At 40.5% G+C, this 18,415-nt stretch overlaps 1 protein-coding gene across 2 annotated transcripts; it reads left to right on the top strand.

Moving 5' to 3' along the window:
• Window positions 1-52: 52 nt before the first annotated feature.
• On the top strand, window positions 53-18,313 carry MELTF (melanotransferrin). Of its 2 annotated transcripts, XM_083849121.1 has the most exons (16): window positions 53-1,273; window positions 4,089-4,243; window positions 6,410-6,509; window positions 6,791-6,973; window positions 7,288-7,444; window positions 8,303-8,370; window positions 9,042-9,229; window positions 9,644-9,824; window positions 10,687-10,838; window positions 11,233-11,329; window positions 12,141-12,335; window positions 13,641-13,797; window positions 15,752-15,819; window positions 15,925-16,112; window positions 16,914-17,112; window positions 18,124-18,313. In XM_083849121.1, exons 1-16 carry the CDS (start codon window positions 1,228-1,230, stop codon window positions 18,192-18,194), a joined length of 2,205 nt encoding a protein of 734 aa, XP_083705247.1. In that variant the 5' UTR covers window positions 53-1,227; the 3' UTR covers window positions 18,195-18,313. The 2 variants fall into 2 exon arrangements, with proteins under 2 accessions (XP_083705247.1, XP_083705246.1); XM_083849120.1 differs by having other exon boundaries at window positions 16,914-18,313.
• The last annotated feature ends 102 nt before the right edge of the window (window positions 18,314-18,415 follow it).

The raw sequence follows: 18,415 nt of genomic DNA, 5'->3' as shown, positions 1-18,415 counted from the left end.
GGTTGACCAGAATGGCGCAAGTGAGGTTAGTACTTGGAGTGCAGGTTTAAACACTGGACAAAATAGTGCTGGTGCTGTGCCAAATGCTTGTAAGACTTGCAGGAAGAGTAAGCTACCAATGTATGGCCAAAAATTATTTCCGTTTTTTTATATTGGTAAAGTAGGTGTGCTGTCTTTCTGAGAATCCTTCTGTCTTTGGAAATGCAAGGTGTGTACTGTCAATGCAAGTTCTGACAAATAATGTCACACCTTTTTTAGAGGAGCTGAAAGTGTCTGCCTCTTGAAAAGTGGCCGATGATTTGAGATATGCAGTGAGAGGTTTTAAGACACCAACTTTTAGATCATATTTTTAATCTCAACTGAAATTTTGAAATAACTGAGGAATCTGAAAACTATAATAACTTTTGAGATTTCTACATCATATACATTTTTATTTTCCCCGTCTCTTTTAACTGATCAGGAATAAAGTTAAATTTCCTGTTCAGCTGGATAAATCTTTGAGGAATTACCCTTTCCTATATGGAAATGACTGAATAACTTTCACAGAGCTTTTCTCCAAGGCTTTTGTCATGTACTAGCAAGGTGTCACTAAATACCACTTTACATTCAGACTAAAGTCCACATTACTTACCCTAACGGTTATCATGCTACTTCCACCTGTAGAGTGCACAGGCTTCCTTATTGTTTCTTGTTTCCTTGTGATTCATGACAAAACTGAGAATACGGCAACAGAAAAGTGACCTTCAGCTCTGTCAAAGTGCCTAACTTCAATCTACTTTTACTTCCTGAGCCCCAGCACTTGGGGAATACACAGAACTTAGGAAATACACAGAACTCGTACTTACGATGAGGATTTCTTTAAACAGCCTTACCTCACACCCCTGAGTCAGCGTGCAGCTGTTTATCTAAGTCTATAGGTGGTGCTAAAGCAGTAACAACCTCAGTGGTGCCTTGGATATTTTGTAATTTCCTAGTCTGACTTGTTTTCAAGTGTAAAGGCAGTGTGAAGAGAGGCGGACTTTTTTCCAGGCCTCCCCCCCCCCGCCATGATCATTATGAAGTGACGTGTGCCAAAGTAAGCAAGATAAGTTGCGGAACAAAGTGCACCTGCAATTGAATGCCGCCGATTTTCACCAAGAAGCAGACCGGGGAGAGCAAACTTGCAGAAGCACTGCTCTTTGGGTGTTCTGAAGGCTGGAAAAAGCACAAATCCCAAAGATTTTTGCAATGAAGAACTCCAGAAATGTCTTCCTTCTTCTCTTTGTTCATGCTAGTAAGTGCCCTCCAAAAACTATGTTGTTGTGTTGTGGTATCTTTGGGGTTGACTAATATGTGATGTAAGAAAGCAAAGGAAAACTAGAGCCATTTCAGAACCAATTTCAGGTGGTCAGGAAAAGGAATAGAAAGAAAGAATAGGAAGGGTGAAAAATCAAGGATATATTGAATATCATGTTGATATTGAATATAATATGGATGGCATTGAATATCATTGACTCATCGGTTGTATTTCCTCAGCACAGAATCTACTTCTTTTGTCTCCGTGTTGTGTTTCTCGCAGGTACATACAATTCCATGACATTTTTTTGGTTTAAAAAATATTTTTAAATAAATAAATAAATAAAAAGCTTTATTCCATCCAGCATGATCTGTGTGACATGTTGGCTTTCTCCTGTCACTCCCAAGTTCTGGTGGTGAATACTTTTAATTTCTCTAGAGGTGTAGATGCTGTTTCTGAAGGACTCCACAGTTCTTTGAAAAAGAACGCTGGTTCTGAAATGTTCCTAGTTCATTTATTTATTTTTTAGATTTTCTGTTGAAAACCTTTGAGAGTGTATTAGTAGCCTTTTGATAAGATGTTAAACAATGCAGTAGTGTTATTTTCAGCAATGGAGTTTGGGCCAAGTTTGTGAATTAACTTTGGTTTAGAGTCTTGTCTACTGTTTTAACATGTTCTTGACTGGCAATGGAAAGATAGTTTAACTACAGACCTGCTCTGTACTCAAGCCCACTTCAAATCTATTAATTCTCAAGGAAGGAAACAGAAATTTGTTGTTACAGGAAAGTACCCAGCCAGATGCTGGGCAATGTCCAGTAGTTCTGAAAGGGACAAACTAAGTACCTCTCTCAGATGGGAGAGAAGGGGGGAGCAGGAAGAAACAGATTTGTGTGGTTTCACTATCGAGGCTGAAACGTGGAGCCAAATGAGCTTTGCTTCATGTTTCAGGTGTGTGTGGCTAGTGGTTTCTTCATACAATTATACAATTTGTGCATTATTCCTGTGTGTTCGTGTTTAAAGCCAAAATGTTGACACTGAAGAATGGTACTTAGCCATGTATACTGAGATGCTGAGAGAGCAATTTAATTTCCAGTTGCTTGTGTTTGGGGAGCATGGGGGGAAAGCCTTTATCAATGAAAACCTATTTTTTTCCTCCTGCCCCAGTAAATTAATAGTGAAGATTTCCCTTGGGTAGATGAGGCTAAGCTTCTTGGTTCTCAGAATTCCTACGCCTCCTACAGAGGTGGGAACTTGTTTTTCCCTCTACTACACATGCTACTGTGAAAACTTCTTGTAAGCTTTCCAAGTGTGACTCTGAATTGGAGCAAGCCAAGCCCTCTCTTTCCGTACCTGTTGGAAAACAGTTTATGGCATCAACAATCTTGTTTAGTCTGCAGCCATGGAGTCAGAAAAAGTACGTAGCTACTGTTGAGTGCTAGTGGAATCATATAAAATTAGAAAATTAGATGTTGTGTCTCAACTTCATGACAATGATGAGGAAGCAGAGGGCCAGTTAGAGCTGGTAGAAAACTATGTTACAAATAACTTCAGGCAGGCTCCAACTTAAAAGTCAAAATTGAAGAAAAAGCAATGGAATTTGGTGCCAACTGCTTACAAAAATGACCTGTAGTCATTTTTCAGTGTAAAGCATACTCTCATTTTACATACAGCTGCACAACTTGCACATGGTAATATATTCCTACAAAGCGTTTGTAGCTTTGGTATGTACAAGACAGCCACTGGAGCCTCCTGAAAGACACCTTTCTTTCTTCACTGACTAGTGGAATCTCCACTACTTAACACAAGTCTTTTCATTCATGGAACTGCCCACCCCTTTTCGTGACTGTGGTAACAGCCTCTTATGAAAGAGTGTTTTGAAGAGACAAGCTTACTTTTCTACTTTTCATAATAAGCCCAGTGGCAAGGTTCTTCAGCACCTATGATTATTTTTTTTTTTATTTAGACCAACAAGGAAAGGGGCAGGGCTCCGGGTAGTAACTTGCGGTTTTTGAGACATAGTTGTCCCTGGGCAGTCTCTTTGGCTTTGTTACGTGTCATTTTAAATAATCATTTTAGATGCCTCTGACTAAACAGGAAAGATTGTGTGTGTCCCAGGATGTGTCTCAAGCAGACAGGTGGAAGCAGTAGTTCTTGTAGTAAATGGTGCTCTCTAAGGATTGTTCTGTTGTGGTACATATATTTTAAATGTGTCTCCATCTGTTTGTGCAATACCTCTGACCCTGGAATCTGTTCAGGAGAATTCTTTGCAAATAGAAAGTTTTGGGGAGGAAAAAAAAAAGTCATGAATTTTTCTTCAATGTTAAGTGACCACATTGTGCAAATGGTGCCATATACATCTCCATGGTGGCTCCAGAACACAACCCTGAGAAGCTTCCTTAAGCCAGAACTAGGCTTTTCTCTGAAAAGAATGATGGCACAGAAACTCACAAACTTACAGCCCCCAAAAGTTAACACAGACAAAGATGTCCTGTTCTGCAAAGTTTTAATAACAGCCTGGCTGCCCTGACTTGTTCCATGATACTCATATTTCTTATGTCAGAAATAAATGCCATCAGGTTTTAGTATCTGAGTTGGAGACTATCCTGTTTTCAGTCCAAATAACTTCAGTATTAAGTGCATGTTAATCTGAATGAAAGCAGGAGAAATGAGAAAAATCACTGTTGAATGAGCCCCATTTTTGGGGAGAGAAACAAAATGAAAGGTTGGCTCTTTGAGAACCTTCAGATGGTAAGCTCTGTTATAAAGATACCAATTTATTTTATAATATTTTCTTTTGGTGTTGTGTTTGCAGCTCTCAGCCTGGAACGTGTCCGGTGGTGCACTGTCTCCCAGCAAGAACTTTCCAAATGTAATGACATGAGTAAGGCCTTTGCTGGGGCTGGCATCCTTCCCTCTCTAGAATGTACAGAGGGAGGGTCAGCTGCTAACTGTACCCAGATGATCAAGGTGAGTTGTAAGTGATAAGTGTCAGTGATTTAATAACCCTGTGTGCCTAATAAATAAACCACATGGTGATGTACAGAGCTCTGTGAGTATCTGATGATGCGGGCAGATGGCCATATGCTTCCTTGCATTCATGTCTTTGAAAAATCAAAGCATATATATATTTTTAAAGACATAACGGTATGCATATGGACCTGAATGTCAGAATGGCCCTGTCTCTTCTCTTTGGCTAGTCACATATGGCCAGTCATTAGGAATGCAAGTAAAGGTCTTTAATATTCATTCCTAAATAGTAATCTTTGATTTCAGAATTGTTAGATTTATTTAGTAGATACTTAAGAAGGGGTGGAGTAGTACGATGCGGACAGCAGTTAAAGCTGTGCTGCTGAGCCTTTAAGTGGATTGTCTTTTAGTAAACTCTGGATAATACTCCTTTTTCAGGATCTCAGCATGGAAATTTTATATACAAATGAGTATAAAGCCAAATATCCCAATACCAAACAGGATACAAGAGGGAGACAAAGCAGCAAGTAGGGTGAGCAGTGGACATGCAAACTCAGCTGTATTAATTCAGCTGCCCAGAGCATGTTCAGTTTGGGGAAAAAAGTTAAGCTCTGGGGAAGACTTTAAAGACTGTAAACGTGGCTTTGCAAAATGGTGTTTGGAAAACAATTCCCCCATTAGGAGGCAGTGAGAGGCAACAAGAGGATATTGGAGGAAATGTGGAGGCAGGTAGTCATGGCTGTCTTCACTGGCAGAGTGTGAGGGAAGGGGAATATGGATGCATATGTTAATAAATTATAGTCTTTGTGCATCTTGTTAGAAAACTTGATTAGATGAACTCAGAACCCTGCAGGTGGAAAACATGAGTAAGTAGTTTTCTGATAAAATGAATCTTCTCTGTAAGGCTTCAGGCAAGACTTTGTCCTTAAGACCTCTTTCTTCTTGTAATAATCTACTAAATGTTTAAACTGGCCTACTCTGTGTAGGGCTGTATGGAACCCCTGAGTCTGCATCTGCACTGAACTCTGCTCTTTGAAGCCAAAAAGGGGATGGGACACAAAGGCTGAAGGGGCAGAGATATGCTGTTTTATAACACTACATAACTTGGACTTAGTTCTGTGAATGTGTTAGCACATGGATAAAGTAAAACACTTATTTTTCATTGAAGATGTTTAAAAATTGAGAAATGACTAAATATTAATCTAGGGACCCTGGCAATATTTAATTTGGTCATACTCTTCAGCAGGTGTTTAAACACTTCTATAGGTAATCCTCAAGGGTTGTGACACAGAAATGAAGTCCTTCTGAAAATAATTAATTCACATTCCCATTGCATATATATTAATCAGAAATTCTATGTGAATTATCCCGTGCTTTTGCTAGATGCATTGGCAAATCCTTGCTTTAAAAAAAAATACCCACACTGTTCCTGCTGTGCCACCACAGATGTGATTGTATGCACTTAAGGGAGCTAAGGTCTGTAGGCTGTAAACTACTGAAGGTTAAATACAATAGACATTTTTTCTCTCCCGTGTTGTGTTTTATATGCTGGGGTTTAGTCACAAGCTATTGATAGGAGGCTTTTCATCTAAAGGGAGCTCAAAGGCTCAGCTGCCATCTGCTCCTCTACCCGCTGCAAATGTATGGCTGTTTGTCTGTTGAGGTACAAGCCAACAGGTTTCACAGCTATTTTTGAGTGCACACTTTGGCATTCAAATTTTGTGTCCCCAGAACACATCACTTCAAACAATCTGTGCGTAAACTCAAAAGTATATTTACTTTATTTAAATCTTCAGGCTTTGGGGCGCTAGCTAGTGATAAATGAAACTCCTAATTGATTGGCCTTAAGATCTGTCACAGATCTGCAGGAAGAAAACACAGATCCATTTCTAAGGTTCCTTTGGACTGTGAAGACGAGTGAGGCCATCATGGTCCTGGGCTGGCTTCTGCACTATTTCTGAAGGAAGGCAGTTCTGAAGTTGTAAAATCCCTCTCAGTAATTGTTCTTCAGTAATTTCTGAGTGTACTTAAAAGAACTTTGTGGAGGAAAGAGAGGTCCCATAGATGTTGACCTCTTCTCTTAAATTCATGGATTCTCTGTCTCTGACGGTTAATAAATATTAATAACTAAGCTTCAATATGTATTCTGACTTTGTGTCTGCACAGGATTATTTGGCAGATGCAGTGACGCTGAATGGTCGTTTGATTTACCAGGCTGGGAAGGAGCATGGTCTGAAACCTGTGGTTGGGGAAGTATATGATCAAGGTATAATCATACAAAATAACTTTTGGTTTACTTAATACCACGTTTTTCTTGTGCAGGGTGACTTTCAAAGTTAGAGTAGGTTGCTTGTGGCCTTTAAGACATTTCACACTACAAAGATAATGGGGAATATGTACCCACAGTCAGCAGGTTCTCAACAGGGGTGTGAAAAACGTTACTTGCCTGTGGGTGGGGGAGCCACAAGAGGCCACAAGTCAACCTCACAGCAGCATTACAGTGACACATGCCACTTTTATTTGCTCCTTTTTCTTCCTGCGTTGCAGAGATTGGAACTTCATACTATGCTGTGGCTGTAGTAAAGAAGGGCTCCAATATCACCATCAACAGCTTGAAAGGTATCAGTTCATGTCACACGGGCATCAACAGAACTGCTGGCTGGGACGTGCCAGTGGGTTATCTAATTGACAGTGGGCGCCTCACAGCAATGGGATGTGACCTTCCAAAAGGTAAGAGTTAGAGGGCAAATATCTGCTCTTCAGCAATATTTTTCTGTATGTTCTTGGGACCCCAGCACAAGGACAGAAATGTGTGGTTCTATTTGCTGTTTTGTTCCTTGGTGTTTTGGATGCTCCTTTTAAGATGGAGTAGACCTAACATAGGTCTGATGAAAATGACAATTTTTTTTAAACTTGGAAAGGAAACTCTTTTAAGAACAGAATGTATTTCTTTAACCATTTTAAGAGATGTACTGTGTATATGTTTTCAAATGATGTTGTGGGATATTCATTGTAAAAAATGTCTCTTCTAATTTTACTTTTAGCTGTTAGTGACTATTTCAGTGCGAGCTGTGTTCCTGGAGCAAATAGTGTAAATTATCCCAAATCCCTCTGTCAGCTTTGCAAAGGGGATTTGTCTGGGCAGAACAAATGCCGAGCAAATTCACAGGAACAATACTATGACTACAGTGGGGCTTTCAGGTAAAAATCATGGCTCTGTTTCTTTTTATCTCTATCCATAGCCATAGTGTCCAGACCTCACTGTCAGGAAACTGAAGCCAGAGAACTTTCCAGCTGATCCCATTAGAAAATCTTCTCTAGTGTTAGGATGACCACAATTTGAACCTAGAGATTTATTAAAAGTAATTCTAAACCCACTATTTCAGGTGTGAATGTTTAAATTAGATATTTAGCACTTGTACTGGTCAGCAAAATCCCATTGCTGTTTGCTTGGTCCAGTAACTGTTGACACAAGTCTTGGATGTTTGTTTCAGCAGTTTGTAAAAGTAGTAAAACCTGATGACCCTTAGAATTTGAGAGCTGAACTGCCACCCTACACAGCTATTTCACAGTTATCTCCCCTCAATTGCACTGAATTCTCATGACAGTTCTCTGAATTCTCTGCCCTCCATTTTCGCACACCAGTCTTTGCTCTATTTTCCTCCTTCTTGTCTGCATGCTGCATTGCAGTTCCCAGCCCCTGAGTAATAACACTGACTGAGCAGAGATATAATTTACTCCTGGGAAGCACTTGCTCCCGTCTTTGTAGTTCCCCAAAAGATTCTGTGACTGCATTAGACAGAAAACTCTCCCGCAGTCATGATATTTGTCCCAGGCAGCACAGAACATGTTGTCCGTGTTCACCAAATGAGAGCAGTAGTTTACTTCATGCTCTGTCAGCCCCTAGTCTCTGCCTTGAGCTAAACTCTCAGCACAAGGAAATAGGTCAGTGTCTGCTGGCTGATGGAACACAGCACACAGTTCTCTGGCTGTCAGTCGGCAGTGCTCAGTGCATGGAAGCTGTGCTTCATAATGCTTATTAATATTTGCATTTATTAGGTGTTTAGCTGAAGATGCTGGAACAGTTGCTTTCGTGAAGCACAGCACGGTTCCTGAATACACTGATGGTAAGTTTGTTGAGCAGTGGCTGCAAGCTGTGAAGTACAGTGCCTGTGATGACAGCATAATGTCAGATGTTTGATTTATTTTGAATTGAGTAATCAAGCAAAATGCTCTAATAGTGAAAGTAGATGTACCCACATATATGTATGCACCAGGAGATAGGTGATTGATTCTTTTTTTTTTTTTCCTAACACTTGCTAGCTTCAGTAAGGGTGAGAGGTGGAATCCTTAGTTGCATGTGGAAAGGGAGTGTTGTCTTTGGTTTCCTCTTGAAAATCATGAACAAAAGTAGCACTAAAGTCTTGGTTTTATACCCAGGCTGTTACAAATGTAAATGTTGCTTGTGGCTACCCAGTGGTTTCAGCAGGAAGTCAAGAAGTGGAAGGGGAATAAATAAATAAATAAGTGTATATTCCTAGACTTAGGAATGTTCCGAGTACCATTGCAGGCCACAGTACAGTTCAGTGCAGTCGGACAAGTGTTAGACTGTGTATTGTCTTATTGGAGATACAAGACTAAAGTGCATAGGTTATGTTGTAGTCAGGAATATTTCAAAGATGCTCAGGAAAGCTGTGTTCTGCTCCACATATGCATGTGATGCTTAGAGCAGACTTGGAGCCAGAGTTATCAGCCCTGCCTGATGTCCATACCATACACATTTTCTGTCTGATTTCAGGAAAAACACTTTCTTCTTGGGCCCAGAATCTTCGTTCCCAGGACTTCCAGCTTCTGTGCCGCGACGGTAGCACAGCTGATGTGACAGAGTGGAGAACCTGCCACCTGGCCCGAATCCCAGCTCGTGCTGTCGTAGTGCGGCCTGACACAGATGGGACAGTTGTCTTCCAGCTCCTGAACCAGGGACAAGTAGGACACCATTTTTCATCAATGCATTGTATTTGAGAAGGTTTCTTCCACCCACCTGGCTGAGTTGAAGACAGGATATCTGGGCACCTTCAGCTCTGTGGGGTTTGAAGGAGTATGGGAGGCACTCAGCATCAGTAGGTCCCGAAGAGAATTTTGCAGAGTGGGACGTAGGAGGTCATTTTTGCCCTCAAAGACTCAGGGATGTTGAAAATTACTTGAGATCTTTTGTTTTGTTTTGGCTTTTTTTCCCCCATTCAGTAATTCTTAACCTGTGGATTTTCAGTAAATACAATCTTAGTTGTTTGTCTGTTCTGTAGGCAACAGATTTTCTCCTGCACATGAACTATGTCATCACAGACGTGATACTAGGTAGAGGAATGTGTGACAGATATTTTTCTTTCTTTAACATTACAGCAAAGATTCAATGGTGCAGGCACAAAGTTTCAGATGTTTGACTCCACAGCCTATGGTGCCCAGAATCTTATATTCAGAGACTCCACCACAGAGCTCATTGCAATCACATCTCAGAATTACCAGGCATGGTTGGGTGATGAATATCTTCATGCCATGGAAGGCTTGAGCTGTGACCCCAACAGTAAGTTGTCTTTGGTTTGCTCTTGAAAACCATGAACAAAAATAGCTGATAATGGAGACCATCCTTATTCTGCATTGTCTTCATCTGATTCTTGAGGTTTATGGCAAGATGCCAATCTAATCTTCAAGCATGGAGAAAGGGCAGATTTTGACCTAGAAACAGTATCACATCGCAGAATGCTTTCCTGGGCAAATAGGCCCATTTTGTGTCACAGGATGTAGACGTTTTCTAGTCTTTTAGTTATATGCGAGACATAAATCTGGTAAACTGTTACTGCTACCTGGTACTCCATTTCTTACCCACTAAAGAGGGGAACCAGTAATGTGTTACTGTGTAAGTCCTCAGGTTGGTCTGTTGTGGTCTTTTATACTATCAGAAGAACATAGAAATGAATTGATGTGTATTCTGGGATACTCAGAAACACAGGTAAATAATTACAGCCACCGAACCTCCCAGACATGCTCAGTGCTGTGGCAAAGCCCCTGACCTCCAGGACTTGTCTCTTTTGGGGCCTGCTCAGTGACTGTTAGGTATGAGGAAGAATGTGTTCAGTGTGTTTTTTTGCTGCACTCTTAAGAGATCAGACTGCAAACAATTAACACCTTGTAGCTGTGCTTAGTAATCATCAGTCACAGGAGTTCTTGTTCTTTCATACTGGATAGATTTGTAGTGTGGACATACCACTAGTCTGGAGACCTCTGTGGTACCTGAAGCAGGTGTAAGTCTAAGCTAGAGGGAGGGGAAACACAGAACTGAACATTTTAAATAACATGTATGACACGTGACAGTGGAGCAGTATGTATGCCACCTCCTCTTTTACAAAAGAAGTGAACTGTAATACTTCCTTTCCAATTTTCTGCAGCATTGCCAGAAAGCCTGAACTGGTGTGTTATTTCAACTGAGGAGATTTGGAAATGTGGTGAAATGGCTACTGCTTTTAGGAAAAAAAATTTGAAACCAGCAATCCAGTGTATTTCAGCCAAGACAAAAGAAGAGTGCATGGAGCTGATCCAGGTAGGCTGCTACGAGCCTTATGCAATAAACCAATTAGCACAAGCCGCTCTCTCTAGGTAGGATTTAAAGAGATGTGCTCTTACGTGATGATTAGGCAATGTTGGATTTCAAGGGGGTGATCTGTAACTCATATGGTATGGATGGGCCTGAACCCTGCTGCTCTTCCAGGGTAACAAAGGTATTGTTGCCCATTGAGTTCTAGCCTTTGTCTGAAAGCTCCTTTCATGGATGCTTTACTCATGTTTGGGGGGGTTTGGTTAGCAGCAGATTGCTTGTTTGCTACCAGACTTGTCTGTTGAGATGCAGTGGGTATGATGCTGGAGTTCTTTGTCATCATTGTAGCAGGGAAGGTGTCTGCTGTTTTTTCACAGAAACTGTATATTTTATTTTTCAGAAAAAGGAAAGTGATGCTGTAGCTCTGGGTGGAGCTGATATTTACACAGCTGGGAAGACATATGGCCTTGTACCAGCTGCCGGAGAAAGTTACTCTGGTAAGAAGGTCAGGAAATATAAATATAGGCCTTATTTTCCCAGTTTGAAAACAGCTCTAAGAGCACAGCCTCTGTTCCCGGGCCTTGCTAGAAAAGCTATTTGCAGAGGAAATAAATATTATTGTCATCACATCATGGACAGAGGAGGAAATAAGTGTGGGCTGGGTTCCTACAATGAGTTTGTGGCAACTTTTTTGTGTCCTGCTGTTGGACCAGGATGAGTCTTCTGCAGTTTCAAGTCTTACACATATCTATTTGTCTTTTCAATTCTGCATTGGAAAAATGAGTATTCACAAAATCAAAGTAACTTTAATAAGAACAATACAGAAATTACACAATAGATTCCAGTTAAAAACAAATTATTCCTCATCAACGTGGCTACCTCATAGTCATTGATGAAAAGAGAGCTTATGGGTGTTTTGTCAATAAGGCAGAATTTCAATGTGCTGCAAAACTCATGGAAATTGTAACACAGGTTTGATTTGTCACATTAAAAACAACTTCTCAGAGCAGTTTTGTTAAGTCACTAATGACTCAAATGCCATTTTTGAAGGTTATGTACATAATTAGCATTAACAAAATGCTTGTATTTCTCTGTAGTTTACTCAGTTCAAGCATATAGGCCATGAATGAATGCAACATCATGGAGTAGACAAATGAAGATAATTGTGTGTGTTCATAGTTCCTGACTGGCTGATTGTCGGTGCAATTGAAGTTGGCACCAGATAAGTGTAATGGTTATGTGCATTGTCATTAAGCAGTGGGAATGATTAAGGAAAGCAATAATACATTTTTTTTTCCTTTCTGCAAGCTGATGACAACAGCAATGCATACTATGCTGTGGCACTAGTGAAACGGAATCCATCCAATGCGTTCACCATCAGTGACCTGAAAGGGAAGAAGTCCTGCCACACAGGACTGGGGAGAACAGCTGGATGGAATATCCCCATTGGTATGCTAATTAAGAAGGGCATTATTAAGCCCAGAGACTGCAATATTCCTCAAGGTAAGATGATGGTACCATATATCAAAAATACAGTAATAATCCAGTTACAAACTTCCACTAGGAAAGTACAGTTTCGATATTGCACAGCTCTATATTAAGCTAATTTGTTTGCGAAGGGGTGCTGCATTTTTAATGTAACAATTTGGCAAATTTTAAGTTTGCCACATGATTAGACTAATGGAGGGGTCATGTTGAGAATGTTAAATCTAACAGATGTAAGAGGAAAGGATTCCTTTCTCTCTTTCCTTTGTCAAAAAAATTGTTGGCTAATTCAGGTTGGAAGGGTCATGTAGTCCAGTCCACTGCTCAAAGCATGTCCAGTTAGATCAGATTGCCTAGGGCCATGTCCAGGCAAGTTTTGAGCAACTCTGAGGATGGAGATTCTATAGCCTGTCTGGGCCCTTGTCCCAGTTTTGGATGATCCTTGGTGTAAAGAATTTTTCCTTATACCTAATCAAAATTTTCCTTGCTGTCATTTCTGTCTGTTAGCCTTCATTGAAAAAAAAGCAGAATCCTAACTCTTGGTCAACTTGGTTTCCACTTGGACCCTCCGGTCCTTTTTTTTACGAGCTTCTTTTCAGCCTCTCATGGGGTTATTCCAACCTAAAAGCAGGATTCTGCATTCACCTTTCAAGATTCCTGTCAGTGTGTTTGTCCAGATCCATCTCAATGGTAGTCCTGGCCTCCAGTGTATCAAACTACAAAGGTTTATTCCAATCTTCAGAAATGTAATTGAAGTGTCTCCCTTTTTTTTTTTTTAATTTAATCAACTTTATCATATAGTGTTGAAAACCCTGCTTTTGCACGTGTCCATCTCAGCTCTTGCTTGAGGATATGGACGCAAGTCAGATGTCAATAACAGGATACAGATGTATCCCCTCTAGGTAGTACTTCTGGCTCTGGGATGTCACTGCATTAAACAATGTATTCTTGTCCTGAATTTTATTGCATTTATTTTCAACCTTTTTGTAGTAGTGGAGTAATGTAGCAGAACTAGCAAAGGTTCTATAAATGTAGGTCTCTGGGTTCTAAATTTGTTTGTACATTTCCTGTCTTCCAGGGAGCTATTTACTTTAATTACATAATCAGTTAGATGATGCTTTGAAAATATTTTAGAAGTTTTAATTTACAAATTCCAGTAAAATAGCTATAACTCATGTTTCTAGTGTTCTACTAAAACCAGTGTTGGTTATAACTTCATGACAGTGTAACTACCCTTTGTTGTGAAGAGCTGTGCCTTCAACTTATATTGTTTTTTATTTATTTTTTATTCAACTATATTGTTTTTGTATTTATTTTTTTAAGCTGTGAGCGAGTTTTTCTCTGCAAGCTGTGTGCCTTCAGCTAATCAGGATAATTACCCATCAAAACTCTGTCAACTGTGCATTGGAGATGATAGTGGAAACAATAAATGCAGTGCAAGTAGCCAAGAACGTTATTACAGCTACAGTGGAGCCTTCAGGTAATTAATACATATGGTGGTTATTTACTCCGTCAGTTTGTCAGAACACAATGAGGAACTGTTCTGCATCCCAGTCAGTAAAAAGGATAATTCTTTTAAAAACAGCCTATTGGAAACAGCAGCAGCCTTCCCCTTTGTAAGATGCTGTGCTGGTCATAGCAATGCGGAGATGTGTGTGTGTATGTGTATATGAGAGCCTTTTTCCAGCTTCCTGGCCCACAGCCAAACAGACGACCAACAGCCAAATCCATGTTTCTCTTTCCAGAGCAAAAGACACCCACCTAGTGAGGAGCGTGTGCATTGTCATCAGTCTCCAGTGTTGCTTTATAGTATGGCAATCTACCGCTCTGGTCAGGTCATCCGTAACGAGTTTATGCAAGGAAAGAGGCAAATGGTAGTCAGGGTCTGGCTGCTGAGAGTCTGCGCTGAGCGTGGCAAGCTAGAAACAGGGAGCTCTGTGTGTGTGTCTCTTCACTTACCCATTTGTAGCTGTATGCAAAAATACGTTTCTGAACAGCATGAGCAGCTATGTTCAAATATCAAATCCTCTTCAGAACAAGGTATGGGGTTGGAAATAGTGTGAAATGGAATAAATACTTAATAACAAATAAAATAAATACTTACTGTGTAACAGTGGACATCTACATATGAGGCCATTAACAGTTTCAAAGCCCTGAGTCTTTGGGTAGATAGGGAAGTAACAATTCTTTTTCCTGACCTTCACCTCTGACAGTAATGGCACATGTAACAGAGCTGGCAGTGAGTGGTTGTCTTCCTTCAGGGGAGGAGACTGGAACAGCAGCTGCCTGGTAAATATTCAAGTGCTGGACTTAGCTTTTTTTCACAAATCTATTTAGCTACGTCCAGTTGCTTTGCTGTGGTACATGCCTTACAGGCAAACTGTATTCTCTGCTATACTTCACAGATTAACAGAGCTAGCTACCAGTCACCAAATGAATAAGCCATACCCAAAGACTTGGAGCCTTGAAAGATTAATTTAAAAGATTTAAAGATTAGTTGGGATGTGAGGCAAAAATGGAGGGCAGCAATCTGCTACGAGGAATGGATGGGTCTAGCTGTAATGCTTTAAGTAATCTCTGAAACAAGAATGAGTTACGTATGGAAGGTGACTGACGTGAACTTAAAATTCAGCCTCAGGTTTCCAGATTCCTTCAACTCTGGATATTTTCAGACTAACCTGGTGGGGTGTGAGAGGTCTTTCAGTTTGTGTATATCCCGCTGCTTGAAGCAAGTTAAACTCCACAGCTGACTAAAAAGTCTGTTGGAAACAATCTCTTCTGATGGGGAATGCACTGAACAGCACATACCAGGTTTTCTGCATGACAGTGTCAGCTCTGTGGTAATAATACCCTTGATTATAACTGTTCATGTTTAACCAGGTACATGCAGAATTTATTTTTGGTAATTGTTAACATGAAAAATTTTTCTTCATGTTTGGTACTATGTAATCCTTGCTCAGTTACAGCTTTACGTCTTCCTGATCGGTGGGCTTAATGATCCTGTTTTAGGCAATGTTTCCTGAAAACATAAGTCTCAATGACATATACTTTGTATGTGTTTTAAAAGGAAAGTGTGAAAGCTGTTGTTACCAATTGGGGAATACAGCGCTGAGTATCACACATCTTCTGTTCCTTTGCTTATCTAATGTTGGCCCTTTTTATTGTCCTTTCTCACACCATTATGAATCACTATTTCCTGCTGTATTACTCTCTTGAAATTCTTTATTTATTTTTTAAACCTTGCAAAGATGTTAGTTTTCTCTCATTTCAAGATGTTTCACTTCATGTTCTGTTTTTCCTCATTACTTTAGGGTCCAGTGGATTTATTTGCAGGAACTTATGCAAAACTGATTCCTAAATCTGTTGATTATTAGAAATTATGTGGTCCCAATAAAGATGCTTTGAACTGAACTTCTATCTCACATTTCCTAAAGGTGCCTAGCACAGGACTCTGGGGATGTGGCCTTTGTGAAGCACTCGACCGTGTTTGAGAACACAGATGGTATTTAGTTTTACATGTCTCTTTATTATAATTCAGTTATTTTTCTTGAGCATTATTGCTCTAAAGCATTCAATGAGCGTGACAGTGACTACTTTCTTCTTTCAGGTAAGAACACTGAAAGTTGGGCCCGTAACTTGAAGTCCAGTGATTTCCAGTTACTGTGTCGAAATGGTGCCCGTGCTGAAGTCACCCAGTTTGCTCAGTGTCACCTGGCTCGGGTGCCAGCTCAGGCCATTATGGTTCACCCAGATACCAACATTTTTGCTGTATATGGACTACTGGACAAGGCCCAGGTATTAATTACACATTTACTCTATGGGGGAGTTTGATATGGTCTAACACAGACCAAGGATAAAGACAGTAAGACTGTACTGCTGTATTATGTCCCCTCTGTCATGGGACTGGTAGCATGTGCACCGCGCAGAGCCCTTTTGGAGTTGGAAAGAGAAGGTAAAATGCATCCCTTGTAGGTCTCCTGGTAAAACCACTCTGGTGCCACAAGAGATTTCAACTTTTCGCCCAGCCAATGGTTTCAGTAGTAACTTTCCTGGAGCTTAAGGTGTTTTCCCAAACTGAATGACTTTTAAGTCTAACAGTACACACCAAAACTTTTCCATATTGGAATTTTCCTAGCAATGCAACAGTGTATAGTAACAGAATGTTGCTGGGCATATTTACACTGCAGTCATGTATATGTAAACCAACTAGGCAGACCATACCTGGCTGCCACAGCTAGATTCATGTCAATACTGCAGTTGACTAGTTTAAAAGCAATACTGGGTATCTCCGTGCTGGGCTTTTGGTCACTCCCAGGCAGTCAAACCCTGTGTTACTCAATAATACTTGCACAGAAGAATGTTTTAAAAGTACAGCTCTTTCTAGATAGTAACAAGAACCAAAAATTCTTGTAATTGTCAATGACAGGATTCTGTATATAATCTACTGGAGTAGATTATATAGTAGACACTAAAAGCAAACAGATTCTGCAGTTGTGTGTTAGTATCTGCTAAATAGTTCCTATCACCTTTCATGTTGTACTAGAGAAATGTAGCACTTAATCTTGCAAAATACTGAAAATTTTGCATTCTTGTCAGGAATATTTTGGAAATGACAGCAATGGAAATGGATTCAAAATGTTTGATTCTTCAACTTTCCAAGGAAAAAACTTGATCTTTAAGGATTCTGCTGTTCAGATCGTGCCTGTAAAAGAGAGGAGGACTTACAAAGAGTGGCTGGGGAGTGAATATATTGAGTCCCTTGAAGGGATGCAGACACCACAGTGCTCTGGGTCAGGTAATAAGTTGATACAACAGCACCTACTAGTGACTACTGTTGTTTCCTTCCTTATTTTATATCAGTTACAAGACTTGGACTAACATGGTGTAAATGGCAACTTCCAGGCCACCCCTGCCTACCACTTTCAGATGAGCTGCTATTTGGATAACATGTTGGGCTAACATTTTAATGCCTCTTCCTGCCTCTTTGCCGGCAAGGTGCTAACAGCATCTGCTTATCAGGGGAGTGGGGTGGGGTTGGAAGCTGACCCTGTTCATGTGAATGGGGTAGAATTTGGGACAGAGGCCATCAGTACTGTGCCTGCATGGCTTACAAGATCAATCCAAAACTGGAGCATCTCTGCAATTGTTGCTGATGTGGAATTATGCTGGGCTGAAGGATTCTCAGATGCTGTTAGGTGGGTACTGGGTTTCTGATCTGTAGAAGAATTTCTGCATCTTGGAAGGCAGTATCGAAAATCTTGTCTAGTGAATCCACTCTGGCCTCCATGCTGGTAACGTTCCAACTCCTTCATCCCTGCTTATCCTATCCTCACCTTGTTGGGGGCAACAGTTTCTCCTGAGCTCTGCTGACAGAAGAGGTAAGTGCACAAAGGATGGACAGGCTGTGGACAGAGAGAGTATGTGCCGTCCAAAATACTGCTTCTGCCATGTACAAGGTCCTCCAGCTTCCAGTAGAAGAAAGTAGGGGGAATCACCAAAGTCGCTGGAGGAAAAGGAAGGCCAGAGAGACTTGGAGGGACTACCTGCTGGCACAGGAAAGAACAAAGCCAAATGTGTTCATCCACTGAGCTTGTTGACTTTCCACAACCAGTACTCTCGCTGGCTTTGGAGAGAAGTCATTTTCCCTTGTCATCAGGAAACTTGTGGCTGTCCTCCTACATGGGGTTATCTGAGTGCCTGTGAATGAAACTTGTATTTTCTGTTAGAGAAACAAAGTAGCTCACTACTGGTTATGTGTTTCTGTATCAATTGGTTTGTGGTATTCAGTTCTTATTTTTATCCATAGCTGCAATAACAACAAATGTTGCTGTGCTGCTGGCAGGCAGCCTCCTCCTGACTACAGCTACCACCTCATGATCCTGGGATGAAAAGACATTCAACAGAATTAAAAAAACAAAACAAACTGGTAAAAACAGACATAAATAATGTAAATAAATGGAACCTAAGAAATAAACAAGAGAAGTAATTATAATTTATCCAGACTTTGGCCTGATCATTAAACTACATGGTTTCTTACTTTTCCTGGAAAATAGTACTCTCTCTCCCCTTGCTTCTTTGCACACAATTCCCAGCTTTTC

The sequence above is a fragment of the Anser anser genome (assembly GCF_964211835.1).
Source record: "Anser anser genome assembly, chromosome: 9".
NCBI classification, from domain to species: domain Eukaryota; kingdom Metazoa; phylum Chordata; class Aves; order Anseriformes; family Anatidae; genus Anser; species Anser anser.
This window is presented reverse-complemented; position numbering and strand designations above follow the sequence as displayed.